The sequence below is a fragment of the Rhinatrema bivittatum genome, chromosome 13 (genome assembly GCF_901001135.1).
Source record: "Rhinatrema bivittatum chromosome 13, aRhiBiv1.1, whole genome shotgun sequence".
Taxonomy (NCBI): domain Eukaryota; kingdom Metazoa; phylum Chordata; class Amphibia; order Gymnophiona; family Rhinatrematidae; genus Rhinatrema; species Rhinatrema bivittatum.
Window position 1 is genome coordinate 62,765,606 of NC_042627.1, and position 26,474 is coordinate 62,792,079.

Sequence of the window (26,474 nt, forward strand, 5' to 3'; positions counted from 1 at the left end):
TACACCTACTGTGTTCCCGAAAACATGCGTGTACACTGTCAAAGGCTACAAAGTATGTGTGTAAGTCCAAGCCCCACCCCTAGGCACGCCTCCCATCAGTGGGGATAAACATATGCACAGACGTGACAAGTGTCAGATGGGCAGTTTTGTAAAAGGGCCAGTTCTGCATGTAAAGCAATGTTTTACACCCAGAAGTCCCTTTGAAAATAACCACTCCCCCCACCAATGTGTGGTGGGGGGAGATGATGTAATAAGACAGGATGAGTGGTGTCCCAAAGGGACACCACTCATCCTGTCTTATTACATCATCTCAGCTGATATCACAGACTAACCAGAAAAAACGAAAGGCAGAGGAGAAATGAAATGTGACATGTCAGTAGACGCCTCTTCTGATCTTTATTTATTTTATTTATTTATTAAGGCTTTTATATACCGACTTTCTTGATACAAATCAAATCAATTCGGTTTACAATGAACTAAGCAGAGTATACAATTAATCAATCAACAAGAGATACGGAGCATACAGTTACATTATAACAAGGAAGCCTTAACTTGGAGTAGGAAAATAAAGAAGGGGTGAACGGAGCAATAAATATATAAATAAAATATAATAAATAATTCTTTCAACTATAAGAACTATAATTCTTTCAACTATAAGAAACGTATGTATAGGCAGCACAGTGAGAAGGGCTTTAGAGAGCCACATGGCAACTGTAGTAGCACTGATACATCTAATTCCACTTTTAAGTTACATTTTGTAAAATGATTAGCTATAGCCTTATAGGACCTTTATGCTCCTGAGAGCAGCCGTGTTAGTGAATGTTGTATCATCACTGCCAATATGGAGTAGCTGGCACAAGTTCTGGTGGCATTAGGGACACTTTTTTTTTTTTTTTTGCATCATGGCTGCTCTTAAGGGTGTAGTACTTTGGCTTAAAAATAAAATAGCCTATAGGTAACTTTGTAGGGTGAATATTCTTGCTTACTAGATATCATGCTTTGTAATTTGTCACAATACGTTGGGTAGAAATTTCTCTTACCTACTGCTGTGTACTGTGTTTGTAGCCACTGTGCATCCTGCATGTATGGGAAGTAGATGAGTGCTTCTCCCCTCGCTTAGTGAACCACGGCTTCTGTTGGTTAGCCATAAAATAATTTAAGTAGCACCAAATCTGTTGATAGGAAATGGCAACTTCTATTGCAGTCCTATGGAGCCTCCTTAAAAATGTTTACTTAACAAGATCAGGCATGAGTGCCGTGTTGATAGAATATAAGGAATGGCTTTTTACTACCATCCAGCTCTCCTCTATTTTTGCTCATCTTTGTTTACTGTGTTTTTATCAGGTATTGGAGGCCTGGAGGAGTTGGTGCTGAAGTCAGCAACACTGTCAACATCCCCTGCTTGCTCCCCATTCACACCTCTGAACTTTGAAGCTGCACCAATTGTAAGAGTTGCTGTTGAACCAAAACATCCAAGTAAGCTAATTATTTCTTAAAAGGAGTGATGCAGTGTTTAATAGCTATCACACTTCAAATCTTGGAGCTTTGAAGCAGCAGTACGACCAAAAACACTGTGTTAATGATAAGAGCCAGCAAACAAAGCCATCAGGGCCCTGCTCTTTATTCCTGCTTCCTTTCCGAGGAGAAATTACATTGCTACAGCCCCTCTGTCCCCTAGCCCTTCTGTTTTTATTGCTCTAAATAAGCAGTGGTGGGTTACTGCCATCCTAGCGTGTGCAATGTATGACTACAGCACGAGTGGTCAGACAGCAACCTCATCAAAGTATGTGGGAGTATGAGCACAATAAAGGTGCGACGTGTAATTTCACAAATATAAAATGTAAGATACTGGAGAATTTGGGGATTTAAAAAAAGACCCTAAGGGAGGCAATAGGCAAGCTGATATTTTCACAAAAGGTACTTTTGCTTTAGCCTGTCGAGATGCAGATTTATTTTATGTGCCCATATAACACTGTTCAGTAGCGCTCTGTTCTTCTGCAGGCGGCTTAAAAGGTATTGAAATCCTCCTGAAATTATGGCCAAATTCTGCCGTGTCCTGGTTTCATGTCCCTCTTTTTCACCAGACCAGCGGACAAATAAAATTGCTTTTTGAATAGACCTAAGGTAGAGGAGACCCAAAAGACAATGGAATACACCAGCATTCTCTTGGGTCTGTTTATTTGTTGTTTTCTTATTCAAAGCAATATTTAGCGCACAGTTTAACACATTGAATTGCTTCTTTAACAAGCCTGCGGTGCTTTCAGAGAAGTTCTAGGCTTTTTACAGCATTTGACTTTCTTATGTAAGCAGTCGTCGGCTTCTGTGTAGAGCCTGAGGCTCCTTAATGCTTGCCAGAGCGGTTATGTAAAGGGTGAGTAAGCGCTGTTCGTTGCATCCAGATATCTGCCATGTAATTTCAGCTGCACTAACTAGCATCGCTCCTTAAATTTTGCATATCTAAAATTGTGCACTTTTCTGGTTACTTTTAAAATTAAGCACATCACAATTTAGCAGCTTCTGACACTGTGCTATGCACAGGAAAGATTGGGAAGAATAATCTGAGAAGAGCGTTTAATCAAGTGAGTAATAATGGAGGGAAAGGTTTTGTGGCTAAGTAGTCATCATGCAGACATTACTGAATTCCTCTGCAGCTATTATGGAGATTAGATCCTTTGTTTGAGACTGGAGTCTGTGTTGGCACTCCTTGTGTCTCTTTTGCGGGCCGATACAGTAAAGGTCGCGGGAGAGCGGGAGATTCTGTATTCAAATGAGGGCCCGTGGCAAAAAGAGGCGCTAGGGACACTAGCGCGTCCCTAGCGCCTCTTTTTGGACAGGAGTGGCGGCTGTCAGCGGGTTTGACAGCCGACGCTCAATTTTGCCGGCATCAGTTCTCAAACCCGCTGACAGCCGCCGGTTCGGAAACCGGGCGCCAGCAAAATTGAGCGTCCGGTTTTCGAGCCGTGAGCCCATTTCAAAATTTTTTTTTAACTTTTTTTTAACTTTCGGGACCTGCGACTTAATATCGCCATGATATTAAGTAGGAGGGTGCACAGAAAAGCAGTAAAAACTGCTTTTCTGTGCACTTTTCCTGTGCCCGGAGAAATTAACGCCTACCTTTGGGTAGGCGCTAATTTATGAAAGTTAAAATGTGCAGCTTGGCTGCACATTTTCATTTCTAAATCGCGTGGGAATACCTAATAGGGCCATCAACATGCATTTGAGTAAGGGGTAAAGCTAGCGCGTTGAAAACGCGCGTCCAATCGCGGGTTAACAGTGCGCTCCGCTGGAGCGCACTGTACTGTAACTGTTGGTTAACTATAATCTCCCTTCCTCTCCTCCTGCAGTATGCACTCAAAGTGGAAAGAGTGGTTTGTTAAACTTTACACGTGCCTGCTGTCCTCGTCCCTTGGAAGGGCAGGAATAAGCAGGCCCTTGCTGTCTCTGACCACTTTTGGCTCTGTACCGGTCATTTGGGGGCACCCTTTTTTTTGTCGACTCAGAGCTATGGCAATCTCCAGGTTAAGCTTCATTCATGAGTTTTGCCTCATTATATTTTTAAAGTGTCCATTTATATAGTGCCATAAAAGGTATCTGCCTTGAAAAACTCATCTTCTAATTTGCGTATTGATAGGCTAATTGATTATGTCAAGGTCACTAATTAAATGGTGGAAATAACATTCTGTCTAGACTTCTAAGCTCCGTCTATCTTCTTAACCCAGAGGTTTTCAACCCATTCCTTGGGACGCACCTTGCCAGGCAGGTTTTCAGGATACCCTCAGTGAATATGCATGGGAGAGACTGGCGTTCACTGCCACCAGGGTATGCAAATCTACCTCATGCATATTCATTGTGGCTAGGTGTTTCCCGAGGACTGGGTTGAGAAACCGGTCTTACCTCTCTGTTATATTGCCGGGCAAGTTGTGTGGCAGCAAAGTGTATTGCTTGGCCAGCCTAGTGGCACAAAGATCTGGTCTTTTATCATAAATTAGCAAATTCTTTGCACATTTTAACACAAGGCTGGTGCAGGAAACTGTGTGATGCTTTTTTTTTTTTTTGTCTTCTGCCCAGGTGAGATGCCTCAGCTGGTGAGGGGAATGAAACTTTTAAACCAAGCTGATCCCTGTGTGGAAGTTTTAATTCAGGAGACGGGAGAACATGTCCTTGTCACTGCAGGGGAAGTTCATCTGCAGCGCTGCTTGGATGACTTGCAGGAAAGGTTAGGAAAAACCAGATCCAGTGGCTTTCCACTTCTCAATGATTTTTTTTTTTTTTTTTTGGTCAGGGCAAGCTCTCTTTTTCCAAAATTCTATTTGCATCGCTCTTGGGTCCTAAATATGTATTTTTATAGCTGTAAATCCACCTGGAATTTGGCGATAGCCACCAGTGTCTCATTCTGGAGGTTGTACCTCTGCCATCATCCTCTCCTTGCTAACGAGAACCCGGTCGGCGTCGGCCGTCCACCTGCTAGGAAAGCAGGCGCCAAGTTTATCGGCATCTGGTTTCCTAAACTCCGCACAGCCGGGGGGGTGGGGGGGGGTCAGGAAACGGACGACGCTTGTCAGTTGAGCATCCGTTTCCTGCAACCCTACTGCCAGTGTTTTGTTTTTTTTTTTTTAACTTTTTTTTTAAACTTTATTTAGTTTTTATTCCCCTCCTACTTAATATCGCAACAATATTAAGTAGGAGGCATTACAGAAAAGCAGTTTTTTCTGCTTTTCTATACTAGTTTTAAGAGCGCTCAGGGAGTCGTTAATTTCTGATCGCTAAATGTGCATTCTAGGCGCACTTTTCTTTTTGCATCAGGAGTGAATGCCTAATAGCCTCATTCGCATGCATTTGCATGTGATGAGCGCTATTAGATTCACTCCACTTTGGATGCACGTTGTAGAGGCGCTAATTCCCTTATTGCATAAGGGGATTAGTTAGCGCCTATACAACCCGCGTCCAGCTGTGGGTTATACAGTGCGCTGAGCACATTGTATTGCACAGGCCCCTAATGTGTGAAAGTCTTGACTCCTTCCTCACTGCCTCTCTGATTTCTGCTGGATCTTTCCAGATAACATCCAAAGGGACAAGTGGAGTGAAAATCCAGTTAGGGTGGAAGTGGGGAAGTGAAAGGGTAATTGAGTGGAAAATCTGATTCACTCATGATTGTAATTTAAAAAAAAGAAAAAAGTGAATTATCACTTCTGGAGCACATTGTTCCAGAGCAGGTGGAATTGTGGTTTGTTTCTCTGTATTGGTTTGGAACAATAACATGAAAGATGATGCAGAGAAAGAAAAACAGCAAAAAATATATAAGGTGATGTCTTTTTATTGGCCTAACGATGCATTTCTTGGCTGGCTTTCGAGAACTAATCCACTCTTTAGGTCAGAACAGAATGAGCAAAAGATGACATTACCAGGAAATGTAATGAATCATAAAAGGCATTCTAATGCTAGGGTGAAGACGTAGAGGGAAGGGGCTTTGGTGGGTGATCAGAACACGTCAGGCAGTAACATTTTAAGGTTCATAATGTGACAAGAAACGTAGGTCTTTGTGGAGTCCTCTTTTGTCAGTTCCGAAGCGTCTGATCATTTGAACTTCAAAAGTCTTGCATTCCTGGATTGTTTTAATTTTTTCCTTTAATTATCCTGGTCATAAGGTCATTGAAGCAGTGGTCTGGTTGGAGCTGTGTTCCCCCATGGAGTTGGCACCTTTGTCTTCTGTGTGGTGTTTGATTTCATGTCTGTGTGAATTGACTCTTGACTTTAATGTCTGGCCTGTCTTACCAATGTGACTTGCTTCTTCTCATTTTCTGCATTGAATAATATGCCCGACATTAGAGGAGAAGAAAGGGTCGGATCCCCTTATGATGAATGTTTTTCTCATGTGGGTGATTGTGGGGCTCCTGCGATATGTGCTGCCACCGCTTACAGGGTGGAACATTGCAGGGGTAAGTGCTATTTTCTTCTTTCTGAGCTTCTGTTAAAAGCTTGGGTTTGTTTTGTTTTTTTTTTTCTTTCCCCCCCCACTAAGTTTTGCTTCAGATTAAGTGGTTGCTGAAGGCCAATACTGGTGGAACAGGGAATATTTCTTTCAGTGATTCATTCTCCCGGAGTAATGGCTAAACCATGATTTTCCTTAATCTTTACAGCTCTGCGGTTTTCCTTTCTTTGTATTGCAGTAGATTTGTCCGGGGTATTTGACGTGAACAAGCAGTCTTTTTGTAGCCTTTTCAGTAAATTTTCAAAGAGGTTATGTGTGGAAAATTTGCATTTCTGCACGTAAGTCTCCATATGTGAATACATGCTATTTTATAAACATCGAAAAATACGGGCACGTTTTTGGTTTCTAGCGCACATATAGCGGCACTAAAAGGGGGCGGTCTATGGGTGTTTTCAGGTGGGGTCAAGAGGTATTGCAGAAATTGCTATTGTATAAGAGATAGTCGCATATAAATTATCTAGCTTATTTGTGTAGTCTTACACCTGTTAACTAGTGCAATTGATATAGGACTTGTCTGTTATCTGCAGTTTTTGGCTGGGAGGTCTGGGTAAACTGGTGGAGGTTCAGGATGAAGTGCTGGAGGGTCTAGGTGAACTGGCAGAGGTATTGGCGAACTTGTGATTTCAAACATGCGCACATGAAAGTATTTATATGCCCACACGTCATAAAATGCCTGCTTTTCACATACGCGTTCTGTATTTTGTTTATGCACCTTAAATATGTGTGTGTGTTTCTAAAATAAGTGGAAAAAGGAAGCGCTTTCATTGCAGTAGAAACATATATGCCTTCTGAAACATAGGCGCATGCTTTCAGAGCATAAGTACCCAGTATTTTATAAACTGCATAAAAGGTCTAAGATAAATCTGCTCGCATCCACTTGTGCGTGCACGTGCAGTAATGTGAATAGGTAGGAAAGTTATCCTCCCTGTGTTTCAAACATTCAGTTGGGACTTTTGAGGCGTTCATCCCTGTCTTTTGGATTAGAGCGTAGACGGTGTTACCATGTGGCTTGACACTGGATACAAAAAGTCCATTATACTAAGGGTGAAAGCTGGGACTGTGAAGGTAAGTGCATCTGGCGGTCAATTTCCTGTATGCAGGTGTTTGCTGATGGCCATTGTTCATAGAAATTAAGATATCCAAAATGTTGACCCTCTCTGAAGGATTAAGTGCTTTAAAGGAGTTGTGAAATTATTTGAGAGTCTCTTCTCCTTCTGTACAAATCATAAGCCATTGATATACTGGTAATATTGAAAGGGTCCAGTCTGTTTATTCTAAAGTGTCTGTTCCAGTTCTGTCGTACAAAGGTTGATATACTGTGGTGCCAACCTGGTAGTACCCATGATAGATGTTGTCATTAAACGGAAGTATTTGTGTGTCAGGGTGAATTTGATTGATTCTGTAATAGTTTTCAGTGTGTATTGGTGATCCGGGGGGATGTCTTTAGACATTTCTCACATGTGGTTATGCCATCTGCATGGGGATGTTGATGAACATCCGTTATCATCTGGAGTGTGTCAGCAGCCATCCGCTTTTTTCCACCTTATGGCTGGATTGGTTTTTATTGGGGTGTTTTATTGCTATTTTCAAACTGAAAATATAATTTGAATGCTATATTTAGATTAATAAGCATAATAGTTTCTCCTGCAAAGGAGGGCTTAGAACTGCACAGTAGTGTTACAGCCCAATGGCCAAGCAGTTCTATCTTTCTCTCTCCTCTTGTCCTTGTCCCAAAGCACTGACAAGGTGTGCAGCAGAATTTGCAGATTTGTAGAAATCTGAGAGAGGGCCACAATATAAACCCTTCTACTATAGCCCCTGAATTGGACTGAGACCACCAGTTGTAGTCAGAGGCAGGACTGTAGATTTTTTTTAAGACATCTTTGACAGATAAGGTAGAAGTCTAGACTGAGTGAGTGAGAAGCATAAACCCCTGTTAGTATGTTTCTAAATTATTCCAGATAAGGAATCTGAATGAATCGTTTTAGTTTAATCAAAGCTGAGGACTTAGTGATTCATGACAAAGAACCAGTTATTGGAGAGGAAACCACTGAGTGATTTAAACTAAATCTGAATTGTTGAGAGGATTTTTTTTTTTTAATAACATTTTGATTTTTCCAGTCAATAGATAATCCACAAGAGGTTTAACTTATAACCTGGACAAAGAAGATACCACTTCAGTGTCCCAGTAACGTGACTTTTGACTCTCTGCATAGTTTAGAATAATGTAATCTACAATGGAGAAGAAAAGGGGAGTCTGTCTCTTTGGTAAATGTAACAGGATGGTGCTGGTCCAATGGTGCCTTTGTCAAGAAATCTTTAGGGAAGATTTTAAATCTCCCAAAAGGACAAAAAAAAAATCACTTTCTCATTTGTGCAAACTAAGTTGAAAATGTGATTTTCTGTAACTGCATCTGCCGTTCAGGATTTACCCAGAATCAAAAGTTTATGCAAGAACAGTTCTTGACATGAACGCTAGAAGGATTTACTTCTCTGAACTTTTTATTGCCAAGAATGAGCATCTGTCTGTGGGGGCAATTTTCAGCTGCCTACATTGCTACAAAGTAAGTGGACCCTTTTGTGCCTCTGGACTTCGTAGTGTCCCTTTAAAAACTGCCTGCAAGGTCCGTGGGGGTCAAGTCGTGTCCACTTTGCAGCTGCCATACCTACGAGTGGTCGAATGGGAGCAGGACACCGCACGTAGATTTACACATTTGTTTCCCCTCTGTGCTATACGTGCCTACGGATGACCCAGTTAGCTGCAGGCAGGCATATTTACCCACTCTTACAGGGAACAGTTTTCGCCCGAGAATCTAGACTGGTAACTCTTGAGTTGTTTTGCTAAAATCCCTTTGCTATTTGGCCTTTTAAGAGGCCAAGCTTTTCTACTGGCTTCACCTTTTCATTAGAAACTGAGTATTATTGGTTTCCTCTAGGAGGAGGAAAGGATGGGCAAAGATTACAAATGCAGGTGTCCAGATGTCACTTCTCAGTTGAGAGAAGTAGCGTAGATGTATCTGCCTTGTACCAAAAGAGAGATTCCTTCAGCTCTGTAGTTTCCACCTGATGCAATCCATTTTTCTATATGAGAAAAGGCACTTACCCACTTGTTTTACCTTAAATGTAATGTCACAGTAATTAGTCAAGACTTACTGAAAATTAGCCCATACTTGGAGGACACAAAGCCATGCAGTTTGGTACCTGAAAGTGGAAAGAAGGTCCTTGACTCTCATACAAGAATGATTCTCATGAAAATAAAACATGTTTAATTAGCAGCTGAAAGGAGGGATCTGGAGATCTATACTCTCGGGGAACATCAATCATAGGTCATAACTGTTTAAAACTCCTTCAAATACAGTAGAATGAATCTGGCAAAACCAGTTTAAAACCTTTCACAGAAAGCTAGACTTAAAGTCAGTGCCTACAGGGTAGCTTGTGGCAGTGATTAATGGGCAGGAAATCCAGAAATGTGATCTTAAAAGATGTTGTGTGGCAAGACAGTGGTATATGGCTAAAATCTCTTTCTTACATTTTCCTCTGCTGTCTCTCAGCTAAACCTAGAACTGCACAGAGTGGCAGAGGGAAGATGGGACAAGGGCACAGAGCAAGATTCTTGGAGGGGTTTTCACTGACTGATGTGGGCCGTAGGAGAGGATTTGCTTTTCATATGTGCTCTTCGGCGAAGTAGATCGGGTAGATCTGAAAATGTCTAGAATATATTTCCAAAAACTGCAAGCAGGCTGTCGCCTCCACGGTTTAAATTTTAGGAAAGAGTGTTTTTTAGACTGCATTGGTGGTGCACCTGTATTTAATTCCTTATGCCTTCAGAATAGTTAGCAGAGAGAAATTATGACTGGCAGTACAGCTCCTGCCCTGGGCGCTGTGCGAATGCTGACCATATTGTACTTAGGAAAACCAAAATATATACAGTGGCTTGCAAAAGTATTCGACTCCCTAAAAAGTCAGCAAATGACACTTACAGGGATTATCCCAGCCCTCCTTTCGCATCTTGTATCGCTTTGTCAGAGCTTCTGCAATAGCTCCCTGTGGTATCGGGTTATAGACATGCTTTTATTGCAACATTCATGTTACTAGACTTATTAACTGAGCACAGTGGCATCTGATAGTCCATCCTTGGGCTACGGTTTAAACGAGCACCTTCAGAGAACAAAGTGGCACTTTGTGTGGTAGCCTACTTAAATCCATTTGCACCTTTTGAAGGCAAAGAGCTTCATATCTGTGGAGCATCATAAGATCATAAATTATGCCGTGTTGGGTCAGCATCCTGTCACGGACTGTGGCCAGTCTGAGTCACAAGTATCCTGAAAATCTCAAAAAGTAGCTCTATTTCTTTGTTGCTCACACTCGGAGGTAAGAGATGGTCTTCCCAAGTCTGCCTGGCTAATAATTGTTTAGGTACTTTTCTGCTAGGAACGTGGCCAAACAAACCTCTCTTAAACCCTGCTGCACTAGCCACTTTGGCCACGTTCTCTGGCAACAGATTTCACCGCTTGATTATGCACTGAGTGAAAAAAATACTTTCTACGGTTTATTTTTTTAATCTGCTAGTTGTTAGTTACTTGGCATGTCCCCTTGTTTTAGTTTTATTTGAAATGGGTAAAGTGCCATTCTCCCTATTTACCTGTTCCACCTATGATTTTATCAACTTCCCTCACATCCCCTCTTAGTCATCCCTTTTCCAAGCTGAAGATCACTAACTCCTATAGCTTTTCTGCAAAAGAGAGCCGTTCCATCCCCTGAATATTCCCAGCCATGTCAGACTTTATCCAACTTGCTCTTGGCTGTTTATTCGCTTAACATAGCCAGCTTTGCCCCAGAATGCCCCTGGGCTTGCCAGATAACTTTTTAGCTGAATAAACAGGTATCCAGCTGTCTTGGGACCCGTCAGTGCCGTGGGAGTTTGAAATATTGTCAATTGTCTGGCTAACTCCAAACTTAGAGGGACAAATGGCATTGCATGTAAACCCCAAGGTAGCCACGGATTTTTGTATTTAGGCAGAAAGTTAAAAAATTGTCCCCTTATTCATATAATCCATGTTTTATATTGAGGTTTGTTTACCTAAATTAATTCTCTTTTAAACAAAAACTAATTGATGTATATGCTTGGTGCATGAATTCCTGGCCTTTCTATCAGAATATTTATTCAGCTTGTCTCAAAACTAAAGTATTTTACATAGTTAAATATTTTTTTTCTGCTTGGCACTTTCTAATAAATCCCTGCTTTCATTTTCAAACGAAATTATTTTGAATATACCTTCTTGTTTTTTAACAGTTAATAAAATGCAGCAGTCAGATTCTGACCTAGGGAGCACTTAGGAGCTGATTCATCAGTTTTGTGTGATCACTTTACATAGGAAAGACCGTTTTCTGTTTTGTGTGGCAGAGCCTCAAATAGACTCTGGACCCACCAACATTTCCACCTAAGGTTTTTCCTCTTCGTCCGTAGATGACTGAAAGTGATGACCTTGAACGCTTCTAAGGTCATCCTTGTCGTCATTGCTCTCAGTGAGAGGTAAAGTGGATAGAAGAGCAGGATACAGCTAGGCCACAAGACAGTTTAATCAGAGACTTTAATAAGAGGAGGAATGGATTTATTAAAAATTAAATTTATACCAAAGTGTTAGGCTTTTGGCTAGAGTTATTCTATCACTTAGGCAGTTTGCCCTCTACAAAAGGGTATTGCGATACTGGAGTCCATGTTCAGCCACTATCTGCATGAGCAAGCTGGCCGGATAAACTTATCCAGCTAACTTGGCCGAGGTATTCAGTGCTGCAGCTGCACATCTGAATATACTCTGCTAGCTAATATATATAGTAACATAGTAATGACGGCAGAAAAAGACCAAAATGGTCCATCTAGTCTGCCAGCAAGCTTCCCAAGGTAGTAACTGCCGCTTCGTGCAGGTTAACCCCATGTTTCTCTTACGGGTAGTAACTGCCGCTTCGTGCAGGTTAACCCCATGTTTCTCTTACGGGTAGTAACTGCTGCTTCGTGCCAGTTTAGCTTTTTTATTTATTCCCATCCTCTAGCCTTTTAGGGATCCACAGTGTTTATTCCATGCCCCTTTGAAATCCCTCCGGAAGGGCATTCCAGGCATCCACCACCCTCTCGGTGAAGAGATATTTCCTGACATTGGTTCTAAGTCTTCCTCCCTGGAGTTTCAAATTGTGATCCCTAGTTCTGCTAAAGAGAAGTTTATCTGGCTAACTTTAGACCAGCTGAATAACAGGTCTAACTTATCTGGCTGCCTTAGCTGAATAAGGTTGAAAATCAGCAATTATCCGGCTATAGCTCTGCTCCGGAACACCCTTCTCCTGGCCCTCACTTATCTGGATAAGTGCCAGTCACTGAATGCGGCTGAATATTGAAATAATTTAATTTAGCTGGATAGGCCTGAAGTTATCTAGTTAAATGGCATTGAAGATTGGCCTTACCGAGTCCATTATCTGTGGGAAAGTAAAGAATTGAGAAGTCTCACAAAATATTTTCCCCCCATATTTTCCATACCAAGAATGAATTTGTACTCTCTTCCATATTTTGCCACTGTTTCTTGAATTACTATTTTGTGTTATGACTTGGCAGTTGCTTTCAGCTTTCATTGCCTGTTGGTTAGTGCGGTAGACTGAGAATCAAAGAAGCCAGGGTTCAAATCCCGCTGATGCGCTTTGTGATCTTGGGCAAGTCACTTCACCCTTTATCACCTTGGATACAAATCAGAGGCCTCCTTACTAAAGGTTTTCTCCCATTTCTGTCTGTGGGAAAGATGCTTAGTAAATAAGGCCCTTAGATTATAAAGCCTCTGGGGACAGGGGACTGACTGCTGTTCCTGAATTGTAACTCTCCTTAAACTACCAATGAAAAGGCATGACTTGAAGCCAAATAAATAAATAGCTCCATTGGAACCAGCCCTTTGTTGGACTATGGTGCCATGAGCCTCTGTTCGCATCATTAGGGAATTTGCCCCATTTTTAATCCCATCTAGCCCAGCCAGTGCAGCAACAAACCGTACCCAGGGGCCACAGATTTCAGCCTCTTCCAGAACCTGGTACATTTGCACCCCGAGTCTGGCTACCAGGTGTTGCCGTTCTGCCATGGCTGAGACTTTCCCTCCACATCCTCCCTCCATGGGCTTGAATTATATGAACAATAGCCTAAATAATTCCTTGCTATACTTCTGACTCTTTCTATGCCCATGTGGTTGACAGAATTCCGTGCAGGTTTCCTTTCTGGTCGAGGGCTGGAGAGGAAGTCTCCTCTGAGACCAAATCCCTGACCGTACATCCAACGTCAGGGGCCACTCCTGTCATGGCACTCGTCTTTATTCCCTTCTGATACCTTAAGCACATCATTTGTGCAATGAGCCCAAGTCTTATCAGATGGGATAGTCCTATCCTGAGTCTCCTGCACTGCAGCTAAGTCACGCGACCAGCCCAGATAAAACTTTCTTTCTACAGCAGTGAGCAATCCTTCTGATAATGGCATAGTGCACAAGGAATATGGACTGTTTCAGAGCAGGCCGAAGCACTCATTCTTGTCACCAGTAGTAGCGTTTAGGAATCTTGTACAGTATCACACAGAAACAGATCATCTCCAGTGCCCTTTTCCTATTCCTATTGCTTGTGTATGCATCTTCCTTCCCCGTACACAATACATCGTGGAGCCTCGTACTATTGGAAACCGAAATGTTCTCCCTTTTATATTCCCATTTCATTGCTCTTTAATATTTTTTTTGTAAAGAGGCATCAGAAAATTACCAAAATATCTTAGAAACCTAAACCCTCAGAGGGAGTAGAATTTTATTTTTCTGATTTGCAGCTTTGCAGACTGCACATTTAAGACGCTTTCCTCTTTTCAGCTTCTAGTTCTTTCAAGAATTGGGCAGTTTGTGAACCTGTGGTAACTGGGTAACATTTTGATGAAGGAGGTCCTAAATTGCAAAGATTAGGGACATTGACAGGATGGAGACAGTCCAGAGAAGGGCGACCAAATTGGTGGGTGGTCTCCATCAAATGACTTATGAGGAAAGGTTGAAGGACCTACCCTGGAGCACAGGAGGTGCAGCGGGGGATGTGATACAGACCTTCAGATACCTGAAAAGATTAAATGATGCACAATCAACAACAAATCTTCTCTGTTGGAAAGAAATCAGTAGAACCTAGGGGCCACGAAATGAAACTCCAGGGAGGATGACTCAGAACCAACACCAGGAAATATTTCTTCACAGAGAGAATGGTGGATGCCTGGAATGCCCTTCCAGAGGAGGTGGTGAAGACACAAAACTATGAAAAAAGTCAAAGGGGCATGGGATAAACACTGTGGATCCTTAAAGGTCAGAGGATGGAAATGAAGAAATGAGTGCATGGGGGTAACTTGCTGGTGTGGCGCTTACTACCCATACTCCATCAGTGCTCTCTGCTTCAACAGCAGGGGAAAAGGGGAATTGGATTCAGACTGCAAACAACAAGGACACTGAATTTTGCGGTCAGGGAAAATAAATAAGCATGGGGGTAACTTGCTGATACAGCTGTTACTACCCTTAACCAATGATGCAACTCCAACACTGATCTCTGCTTCGTTAGTCCAATTCCTCGTTACCGGCAGGCGGTAACGAGGAATTGGACTCAAACAAAAACCAACAAGGGCCCTGACGTTGATGGTCTGGGAAACTGAAAAGTGCAGAAACTACCATAAGCTTGCAGGGCAGACTGGATGGACCGTTGGTCCTTTTCTGCTGCCATTTCTATGTTTCTGTATTATCATGATCATTATACTCTTGCCAAATGAAACCCCTGGTTGACCCTAATCTACTTGGTAACATAGTAAACAGGCACAGAAAAAGACACAGTGGTCCATCCAATCTGCCCAGCAAGTTGTTTAGGGTAGTACTGCCGCTCCATGCAGGTTACCCCCATGCCTTCTATATAGTAACTGCCATTCTGTGCAGGTTAACCCTATACCTTTGTTAAGGGTAGTAGCTGTCTGTAGAAATGTTACACCTAAAGATAACACGGGTTACCCTGTTCCTTATTTTCTAGCCTTTAACCACCAGAGATCCTGGAATTTTAGATGGGATTAATGGTCTTCTTTTTTTTTTTTTTAATTTTAATCATGTTATGATTGAAATATTTCCATCTTGTAAGATAGTCTGCATCTTCTGTGATGCATATGTTTTGGTAGAATTTAATTAAACTTGACAACTGATTATTGTTTCATGCTGATTCCAGTAATATTAAAGAGGAAAAGTCCAGTACAAATCTGAAACATATGGAACCCCAATGTAAAACAGCATCACTATGATGTTGGCTTGATTTATTTTACACTCCTCATTCCTCTTTGCTCTGTTTTGTAAAAATAGCTCTTGCGTTTTGAACAAAAACACCTAGCTATAGTCATTTTTCTATTTTTATTGTCTCCTTGGGTCTCTTGCTTCTCATTTTCCAACCATGTTCTGTCCAAGCGTTGCCCGCACAGCCTTTCATATTTCACAAGTTTTATTTCGTGTTCTCTTCCATGGATATTATAGACCAAATGCAACAATGAAAGCCTTTGGTTCACAATGCAGTCCTGTTTGAGTTAGTTTTCGTGTTGTTCCCTAGTTACTCTTAGGGCTGTGGTTCTTAATTTAGTTAAACTTTTCTGGTTTTTAGGATTATACATAATGAATATGCATGAGAGAAATGTATATACGTTGGCACTAATAATCCGGTTGATACATGCAAATATCTCTTGTATATTCATTATGAATATCCTGAAAACTAGATTATTTGAATTTCTTGCTAAGGCAGCTACAGATGATGCTTTTCAACTTGAGAAGAGGACCTGAAACTCAAGTTCTTGTGTTTTGCTTTCCAGAATAGAATTATCACTACTGGGCCATCAGGATGACCCATGGAACATGTACCTGTTTTTTAAGAGCTGTAATTAAATATATAAACCCCCCACGTTCCTTGAAATATAGAGTATGATGCTATGTGCTACTCGCAACTTGAACAAGCTTATAGGCCGTTGCAGTATTGGCATGTAGAAAGCGGGTGCTCAATGCTGAGTGCCCCCTTTCTTAACGTGTGCCCAACTAACTCTCCCGGGGACCCAGTGTTATATTCAAATGAACCGCAGCGCTAAAAAAAAGATGTGCTAGGGAAAAATGTATACCCCCTAGCACAGAGCTGGCGTTAATTTCTGAGTGGCCAAAAAAAAATGTACAGAAAAGTAGTAAATACCTTTTGAAAAGTGATTGGTCCTTTCACTGACATGTGACAGTGAAGGGACTAATCGGCAATAAGTGAAGGCGTGAATAAATCAATATTAATGTGTCAGGCACTTAATTTATTTACGCCTTCACTTATTGCCGATTGGTCCATTCGCTGTCACATGTCAGTGAAAGGACCAATCACCTTTCAGAAGGCTGTCCTAAGGGGATTGGGCCTTTTCACTGACAAATGTCCGTGGAAAGGACCAATCAGGAACAGTCCTGAAGTACAGAAAAGCAGTATATACTGCTTTTCTGTACATTTTTTTTTGGCCACGCAGAAAGTAACGCCAGCTCTGTGCTGGCATTAATTTCTGAGCATACAAATGTGAGAATTGAGCGCACATTTCTTTTCTGCATTGAGGGGAATACATAATAGTGCTCACCAACATGAATTTACATGTAATGAGCGCTAAATTAAATTGTATATTGTTTAACCATTTCTATCCTCTCCTCTCTCCTTCCTTCTCCAAGTTCGGCCACCCTTGTTAAATGTAACTGTACCTTCTGTCACCACAGTTCTAGTTCTATGTATTTATTGCACCCCCGTTCTATGTAAACCAGCAAGATATGTTTTCATGATTGCCGGTATATAAAAACTGTAAATAAATAAATAAATAAATATTATCTATGCGGGCAGTTGGGTGCACATTTTGGAGGCGCTAACCCCCATTTTGCATTGGGAGTTATGACTGCATATCCAAAATTCACATCCAACCGCGTGTTGAGCCATGTGCTGGAGCCTGCGCACCATACTACATCAGCCTGTTAGTGAAGTTTTTATTGTTGTCCAATAGAAAGGCAGAGACCAAGTAAGAATGGCCAGAAGTAGTCAGAATGTCTTCACGGGCAGTGGTTAATGGTCTCTTAGATTTGGGTGCATTCAGTCACCAGTTAGAAGAATTGTTTTGATAAATGTGCTTTTATGAAGCCATTATATCCCCTTTTTGAAGAGTTAGATTATCGTCCTGGTGCATGGGCTTATACAGATATGGAAGAGACCACATGTGATCCTGAATGACCCAATTGACAAAATTATTTCTTTCTTAGGGGGTCATTTTCAAAAGGGATCGCACGCGAAAAGGGACTTTTGGCGTGCGATACCTAGATCGGGGTGGGTTCTGGGCGGTGTCCGCACCGGAAGGGGAGGAGTCGGGGCGGAACCGGGGTAGACGCCGCGAAGACGTCGCTGATGGCGAAAAGGGAAGGGCCCTTTTCGCCGCCAGTTTCGCACCCAATAGCACCACCTTTTACAGTAGCGCGTTATTGGGTGAAAAAGCCGGCAGCGATCGCACCACAGAGGTGCGATCGCTGCCGGCTTTCGCAGGCCCGCCCCCAGCTTTGCCACCCTGCCCCCCGTTATCGCCGGATTTTCTAAGGTCTGCGACCTTAGAAAATCCAGGCCTTAGGCTGGGCTTGTGGCAAAACCCTGCAAACAGGAATAGTGAAACAAAGATCTGTTCCATGGTTAAGAGTATCCGCTAGTATACTCCAGCTCAAAACTGAATAACAGGAAAAATGAAAAGAGCATTGGTGTATCACCTTTGTCACTGTTGAACAGGAATCTCCTGTCCTGTAGCTATTTATAATGAAACTTCTCCACTCACCCTTGGACTCTCTCTGCAAAGAGTCACTTGGAACTGGCCGGACAACAGCTTGGTTGGAAGGTAGGGTTCAGAAGATAAGGAAGCCTATCCAGCAGTTTTCCTTCCAGAGAAGGACTTCAGAATATCTCTGCCACGCTGATCTCATAGACCAAACCTGGCTGAGAAATTGCATTAGCATTCATAGCCCATGTATGCAGCATCCCCACAGCATGACTTTTCATTTGTAATCAGAGAGTAAATAAAGGACAGCTCAGGTTTCAAACTTATAATAAAAACTGCTTTTGTTTTTGGCTCTGTGAACTGCAGAAAAAAAGCTTCCATGTTTGAAATGTTAACCTCTTGTTTAATTTGTCAGTGATGAAGACAAGTTCCAATCTGATAATGCAATATGTAATTTACACTTATGAATCCTTTCACTATCAATAATTTGCTCTTGTGTTTTTTTGATGAATATGGTGCTCTGGAATGTAGCCTGTTTATACTACTCGCAGACTAGCATGAATTGAGACTGATTTACTATCAGATGTTTTCCATTTAAAACTCTCCTCTGTTTTTTTGGGTTTTTTTTAACAGGATATTAGGAAAAGTTTATTTTAAAGACTGTACAAATAATCCCAAGTAAACTATTGCCATTTTCTAGCTTTAAACTAGCATGGGCATTACTTTCTGTATAGTTCTGGGACACCGATGAATGTTTGTTTTTTTGAGGTGGCCCATTCTTTATGAAGAAGAACCTACCTTCATTTTCTTTTCCTCTTTTTAGATTTGCAAAGATTCAAGTCAGTGCTTCAGAACCAATTATCCCTTTCAGGGAGACGATTACGAGACCACCCAAAGTAGACATGGTAAACGAAGAAATAGGAAAGCAGCAGAAAATCGCAGTCATACATCAGGTGAAAGAGGAGCAAAATAGAGTCCCAGAAGGAGTCCAACTTGATTCTGATGGCCTCATAACAGTAACTACCCCAAACAAGCTAGCCACGCTCAGCGTAAGAGCCATGCCACTTCCGGAAGAGGTGACTCGGCTTCTTGAAGAGAACAGCAGTCTAATTCGCACAATGGAACAAATCAACTTGAGTTTGAATGAGGGTAGCAACACCCATGAGATTAATCACAAGACCCTGGATAGCATTCTTGCTTTTAAACAAAAGTTGGAACAGCACCTTCAGGGACGAAAATGGAGAAATACTGTTGATCAGATATGGTCTTTTGGTCCACGAAGGTATGGACCCAATATTTTAGTCAATCGATTAGAGGGCTATCAGAGACCATCTGTATGGCAGTGTCTTGAAAAAGTTACTAAGGAAGTAGGCAAATGTCGAGACTTTGATAATAGTATAGTGAGCGGGTTTCAGCTGGCTACACTTGCTGGGCCGATGTGTGAAGAACCCCTGATGGGTGTTTGTTTTATTATGGAAAAATGGGACATGAGCAGAACTGAACAACTAACAGAAGTCAGCAGACAGGATTCAAGAAAATCTGATGGATCAGAAGAGATACAAAAGAAAGATGGCGTGATCTCATCTGTATCAAGTAATTCTATCAGTGAGTCTTCCAGTGAAGGCAAGGGTTTCCAAGTTGGCAATCAAGGTGAATCCAAGTCATTAGACAAGATTAGTAAACGTCGAGGTGAAGCATTGCTTGCAGATTGTTATGGTCCTTTTTCTGGACAGTTAATTGCCACCATGAAGGAAGCTTGTCGTTATGCATTCCAAGCAAAACCCCAGCGACTTATGGCAGCTATGTACACTTGTGACATTATGGCAACAGCAGAAGTATTAGGTAAGAAGAAAATAAAACGTACAGCTAATGTAATTGCAAAATCCTGTAATTGTGTGCATTTGAGCAGGACAGAAAGTTTAATGACAGAATGCCTTAACTGACGCTTCTTGCTGTGGGGTTTCAGGTGCCATGAAAGTCTGATTTCTTAATGGCGATACCATCTTTGTAAAGAACACATATTGTTTAAATGCTTCAGTCAGACAGGTAGAAACAGGGATATAATACCCCTTTTGAGATAAATGATATATAAAGCATGACTTTAAAGTTGAAATAGAAAAATACCTTTACAGTAGACCGGAGGAAAGCAAGTTTTTATAGATGGAAGACGTTTACGTCTGAAGAAGGGGGCCTATATGGTCTTGAATGTTCATATAGTAGAACGTACTGAGACTCGTTATCCTCTCAAGGTAACTGCTTGCTGAGCTTTAGCAAATACACAGCAGATGTATTTTAGTAAAATCTACTTGTATTATTCTCATTGGTATATTTCCATAAAAACAGCACTTGCCCGCAGTATAAAATGCAGTTAAAGGTAATATGAAACAGCAGCACAGGCACAGCACGAGCAAGTGTCTGTTTCCTAAAGCAAGGAGCTCCTAAGCCCTGGGGTGAGAAAAGCAAAAGTGTCCTTTTATATCTTTCTCTTAAAGGTTTCCTCCCTCAAATAAAAAGCATAGGGCTTGATTTACTGAGGCTTTTCTCCCATTCTGTGTCTATGGGAAAAATGCTTAGTAAATGAGGCCCATAGTTTGCTTATCAAACTTTGCCTCGGTGTTTGACGGGTCGCCAGGTAAGTAATAGTTCCCAGCCTGTTTTTCTTTACAGTGCTTTATTTATTATGCTCAGTGAGTTTAAATGTGCAAGGCAAAGAACTTCTCAGTCTAGTGCAGTATTCTAGCAGTAACTGTGCTCATGTAGGTTAGTAAGATGAGTCTTGCTGAAATTTAAATCCCAAATTGCAGTTGGTGCCGTTTTAGGAAATTGTTTTAACCAGTTAAGAAACTCCATCCTCGTACACTGAGCCGTTTTGGAAAACATGATTCTGATGATGCGGTACATTATGGCAGGGGCATGTCTGTGTTTTAACACTCAAATAATTTGAGAAAATCAGTATGATTCAGACTAAAATATCTTGAGTACCTAGAGCATATTCTCAGTTATAAAGCTAACCATTGACAATTAAATTTGGCTTGATAATACTGTATTTTGATTAGTTGTTGTAATTGAGCAATAATTTTCTATCAGTGGGAAAGCCAAATTATGAAGCCAGGGTCCTTCAAATTTGATGATGCATTAATTACTAAATAGCTTGCTGGGGAATGTAGATGGATATGATTATTACTGCAAATGACATTCCAGCCAGGGCATTAGCTGATATGAAAAAAAGACATGTAAAAATATGTATAAAATAGTGAAGAAAACAAAAGCATTGTGATTTATCGGAAATCATCATGAGATCATACATTGAAATCCTGTGATGCACAGAGAACACGTGAAGCACTGCTTAATGTCAAGGTGTCTTTATTAATGCCTTTGCAATATGCTCTAGTATCACTGATATTCTAACTATGGTAGTTGAGCAAATGCAAATAAAAGAAAGTTGTCTTTTAAAAACATTAAATTATATTCTCTAGGGTAATTACTGAATTATTTTATTGCCCTTGCAGGATACTATGTTAGACCTTATGCCTCTTAACACACTAAGAGCTTGTACTAAAATCCTTTAAAACTGCCTCCCTTTTCATCCTGCTAGACCAGTCCAGATGCATGGGTTTTTACCACTCTCCCAACAGATGAACACAACTTTTGCAGTGACCTCATCACCGCCAATTGTAGTGGTAAAACGTAAGCACTTGCTAGTATTCTCTGTCTCCAGCAACACATGTTTAGATTGCAGCAGGACTCCCAGGGTTTGATCTCTGGTCCTTCCTTAGTAGAGCAGAATCATTCAACTCCCAGGGCAGCAGTCTTTGGGCTGTATCCTGTGGTTGAGAAAGGTCTGACTCCTGGGGCAGCATTTGGTAGAGCAGACATTTGATTGGTTTCTGGGGGATTTCCTTCATAGAGCAGATTCTGTTATGCTATCAAATGCCTTTAGGCCCTAGTGGAGCCCCCTCCTCTGGCCTCCATTCTTCTTTGTGAGTCTGCTGGGTAAACTGTCAGATTAAAGTTGCCTCCATTTTAAAAAAAAAAAAAAAGTTGTTTGTGTTTAGCCACAAGGTTCCTGCAACCGCAGCTTACTGAGTTGCCCATTCCCTCAAAAAGAGCATAATGTTGTAGCTATGCCGTTTTCACTCATCTCAGGGAGAACTCCAGAGAAGTTGATGAGCTGGCTTCGTCCCAGTTTTTGGAGTGCCTTGTGGGTGAGTTCCATTTGGAACTCACAGTGTGGAGATGCTAGGGAATAGGGGGTTGTGATAGGCTCGGGGAACATATTGGAGAGGAGCCAGCACTGCAGGGGATGTGGGGGCCATCAGATTCCTACCACGGTGGTTCCTTTTGCTGCTCTTGCGATGAGGCCATGAATTTGGTGGCCATGCAGTCTGTGGTTTCTCCGATGCACAGGAAAATCAGCAGAGCGGGAGAAGCAGACAGCTCTGGTGATGCAGGAGATTGGCTGCAGACAGGAATGACCACATTTTCAGAGTGGTCCCAGTCAGGCTTGCTAGGTTATTTGGTTCTGGCCCAGGAGGAGTAAGGACTCAGGAGGCTCATCAGGTCTCTTCTCAGTTGTCCCTTCCAAATACCATGGCAAACAGTTCTACTCCTGTTATTTCCTTATCTTTATGAAGTCAGGGTGATTGAGAGCCATCCTGAACAAGAGCCTGTCACAGGAGAAATTTAAAATGAACTCCCTCCACACCAACCTGCTCTTCATCCAAGCAGGAGACTGGATTTGCACTTTGGATCTGAAAGAGGCATATGCTGACATACCTCAGGTTCATGGAGGATTCCTCTCACTTCCAATACCAAGGTTCTTACTTTCAAGCTCTTGGCGGCCCAAGAGTCTTCATGAAATGCCTGGCAGTAATGGTGGTACATCTTCATCACCAGGGGATTTGTGTCTTTCCTTACCTGGATGACTGGCTGATGATGGAACCTTCCCAAGCTGGAATGTTGGACTCCCTGCGGAAGATGATCCAGCTCCTTCAGTCGCTTGGGTTCATAATCAACTTTGCCAAATCGAACCTCATTCCTATTCAGAAAATAAAGTTCATCGGGGCTTAGACTCATTGCAGGAGAAAGCTTTCCCCCCATGAAATCAAGTGTTTGTATTCAAATATTGGTCACAACTTACTCCAGCAGGATCCGGTCCCAGTCCGAGCAATCCTGGTTGTCTTTGGATATATGTCAGCAGCGGTGCATATTATCCCCATGACTCGGCTCAACATTATATCTATTGAAATCAGCGATGGAAAATGTCAGAAAAGTCTTAAGTTTATAGAATAAGAATAAATTCAGGTCTCATCTCCAGAAGCCCTCCATGTCCAATAATCACCACAGATCACCTCTACTGGTCCAGCTGATTTTTTAAAGCAAAGGATAATCGTTTCATTATAGAAGTTCAGTGACTACTTGCTTACAGTGGTCCAATTGCAAAGTAATTTCCAAAAGTAGGCTATAGTAATGCTAGTAGCATGTAGCAAATGTGTGCAGTGTAACTCTCTTTAACTCATCAGGTTGTTAGTCCAGCTCTACTCACTCAGGAGGAGGATCGTCTTGTCATCCAGACCTCCCCTCTCTCAACTTGACTGCATACATGTTGAGTGCTTGATAGTCTTATCATTGTCACTATCTAAGGAAGTTGAGGATATTGTGATTTCGGTCAGGAAGGTGTCTGCCAGAAGAGCACATGGCTTTAAATGTAAGCGTTTCTCATCTTGGTGTTAGGCAGCCTTGCTGGGCCCATTTGCCTGTGCTCCAAAAGATTTGCTTCAGTACTTGTTCTCCCTCAACACTTTAGACCTCAGTACGTCTGTCAAAGTGCATCTCAGTGCCATTGCTGCTTACCACCCTCAAGTGGATAGAAAGACAATCTCTGTTCATCCTCTGATATCAAAGTTCATGCAAGGATTATGGCATACAAGACCTCCTGTTGCGAAACCATCTGTGCTTTGAGATCTCAACATTGTCTCAGATTAGCTAATGAAGCCTCTCTATGAACCATTGGAGTCTGCTCCCTTGAAGTTTTTTTACATGGAAAGTAGTGTTCCTAGTCGCTATCATGTTGGCTAGAAGAGTCAGTGAGATACAAGCATTAGTTTCATACTCTCCATATCTGCAATTTTTCCACAATAGGATGGTGCACCACATAAACCCTAAGTTTCTGTCTAAAATGGTTTCTGTGTTTCATTTGAATCAAGCTATTGTTTTGCCCACATTCTTTTCAAGTCTTCATATACCTAAAGGAGAGAAGGCCTTCAATTTGCTGGACTGTAAAAGGGCCTTAGCCTATTACTTAAAAAGAACTCAACCACATCGTAAATCTTCTCAACTTTTCTTCTCATATGTTCCTAATAGCCTGGGTAAGGCTGTCACCAAACACACGTCTAACTGGCTAGCAGACTGTATTGTCTATTGCTATGCGCTAGCTAACCTTCAGATCATAGAATCTGTCAAGGTTCATCAAGTAAAAGCCATGGTTACCTTAATGGTTCACCTTCAATTCATTTCAGTTGAAGATATTTGCAAAGCTGCAATTAATCATTAGTTCACACCTTCATGTCCCATTACTGTCTGAACAATTTCTCAAGAATTGACAGTAGCTTTAGGAAAGTGATTTTGTGCAATCTGTTCACCCAGTAGTCCATGATCCATGGGGGGTACCATGCTCTGCTATGTAACCCTTACTCAGTGGAGAAAGCAAGTTTGCCACACAATGGCTACAACAGAATAAATTGTCACTCAACATGTCTAAAACTGAATTTTTATTGATTCAGGGACCACATTCGACATTTCATCAGGAATCAGTTTTGATTGATGATTTGAATTTCTCGATTAATGCCCTGATCAGAAGCTTGGGGGTTTGGATTGACTCCTCTTTCATTTTATCCTCAAATCAAAGCCACAATTACATCTGGGTTTTTTAAGTTACATGTTCTTTCAGGGTTAAAACATCTGCTACATAATTGTGATTTTCATACTGTTGTGCAAGCATATATTTTTCCTCTGATCAGTTATTGCAATGGGCTTTATTTGGGTCTTCCTTTCAATTCATTGCATCCTTTGCAGCTTTTGCTAAAAACTACTGCATGGCTTATTTCTGGGATCAAACGATATGAACATATCACCCCTGTTCTCAGTTACCAATGCAGCAGCAAATTGCTTCTAAAATTGGGATGATCACATTTAAATTAATTCAAGTACTTGTCCATGGTCTTCTGCACTCCTAAAATAATATGAACGTTCTTGACAGTTGAGATCCTCTCAATGGGCACTACTTGATATGCCCTCAGCCAGAGCTGCTCGCCTCACAGTCACAAGAGAATCCGCTTTTTCGGTAGCAGCACCTACTCTTTGGAATACCTTACCAATGGAACTTAGAATGTCTGACTGTATTAAGAAGTTTCGATCCCTTCTGAAAACCTTCCTGTTAAAACAGGCTTTTGGATAAGAGTATGGGTATTGGTCCTCCTGTGAAAAGTGTTTGTGTGGTGAATTATAACTTTGTCAATTATGTAAATATGTTTTTGATAAGATTTGCTTTATATTTAGGTTATTATCTTTGAATGTTTTATTTTGTACATTGCTTAGGCCAACAGCATTAGGCGATAAATACATTTTAATAAATGAAATGAATTGCTGCCATAAATGGGATTCTCCATAGACAGCAGGATGAATTAGCCATGCTTAATATGCACCTGCCTCCCTGGAGAGTTGACTACCTAGCTAAAGCTAAGTTCTACAATAGACAGGGGTGCATGAGGCAGCATGCGCAGGAACTCCCATGCATGCTCAGTAGTAAAAGCTTGACTGTGCTAGAGAGATGGAGCCATTCAACACCATCAGATGACATCACCCATGTGTCACGACTAATTCATCCTGCTGTCTACGAAGAATGCCATTTACGGTAAGCAAACGTGCTTTCTTGCTTGGCAAGTGTAATAGCAGACTGGAAGAAGGTCAGCATGAATTTGAAATGTATGATGTCAGCATGGGATTTCATCCAGAGACGTTCTACTGATCAGGCAAGGGAGAAAGACTGATACTTCATGCATATCCAGCACAGCTCTCTGCTTCAATGGCAGGGAGAATGAAGAAAAGTGAATCTATATACAGACAACAACCAGCAAGGACTGAATTACATAGTCGGGGTAAACAAGCATAGGTGTAGCTTGCTTATTGCGGCGGTTACTATCCCTAACTAATTAAGCTAGATATTTCACTTAGATGCAGTTCCGACACTGCTCTCTACATTAATTGGGGGAGGGGGGGAGGGAAACAGAACCAAAAGGTTACTAAGAGCCAAGAGTAACAGATAAGTTTGAGAAAAAAAAAAAGAGTGCGAAAGCTTGCTGGGCAGACTGGATGGGCCGTTGGTCTTCTTCTGCCGTCATTTCTATGTTTCTATGAACATAGAAAGTGAATTCTGGGGGTGAACCAAGGCTGGAGTTTGGTGTGCCTTACAAGCTGGGCAAGAATGTTTAAAGCAAAGATGTAAGAAAAAACTGCACCATCAACTGACTCCGACTGTAGTCGAGGAGAGGCTGGTTTCTTTTAAAGTCATGGTACATTAATTATATTTGATTGTGCCACAAAGCAAATTATCACTACATTGTGTCTGAATTGATACATCATAGAGTGCAATGCCCTATGGCTGTTAAT

General features: G+C 41.6%; 1 protein-coding gene across 5 annotated transcripts in view; it reads left to right on the top strand.

Moving 5' to 3' along the window:
• EFL1 (elongation factor like GTPase 1) overlaps nt 1-26,474 on the top strand; it is a 286,193-nt gene that overhangs the window by 213,642 nt on the left and 46,077 nt on the right. For all 5 annotated transcript variants that reach the window (XM_029574748.1, XM_029574744.1, XM_029574749.1 and 2 more), the window contains exons 17-19: nt 1,345-1,476; nt 4,069-4,216; nt 18,631-19,649. In XM_029574748.1, coding sequence (XP_029430608.1) covers nt 1,345-1,476; nt 4,069-4,216; nt 18,631-19,649 — 1,299 coding nt within the window. The remainder of the gene's footprint in view (nt 1-1,344; nt 1,477-4,068; nt 4,217-18,630; nt 19,650-26,474) is intronic.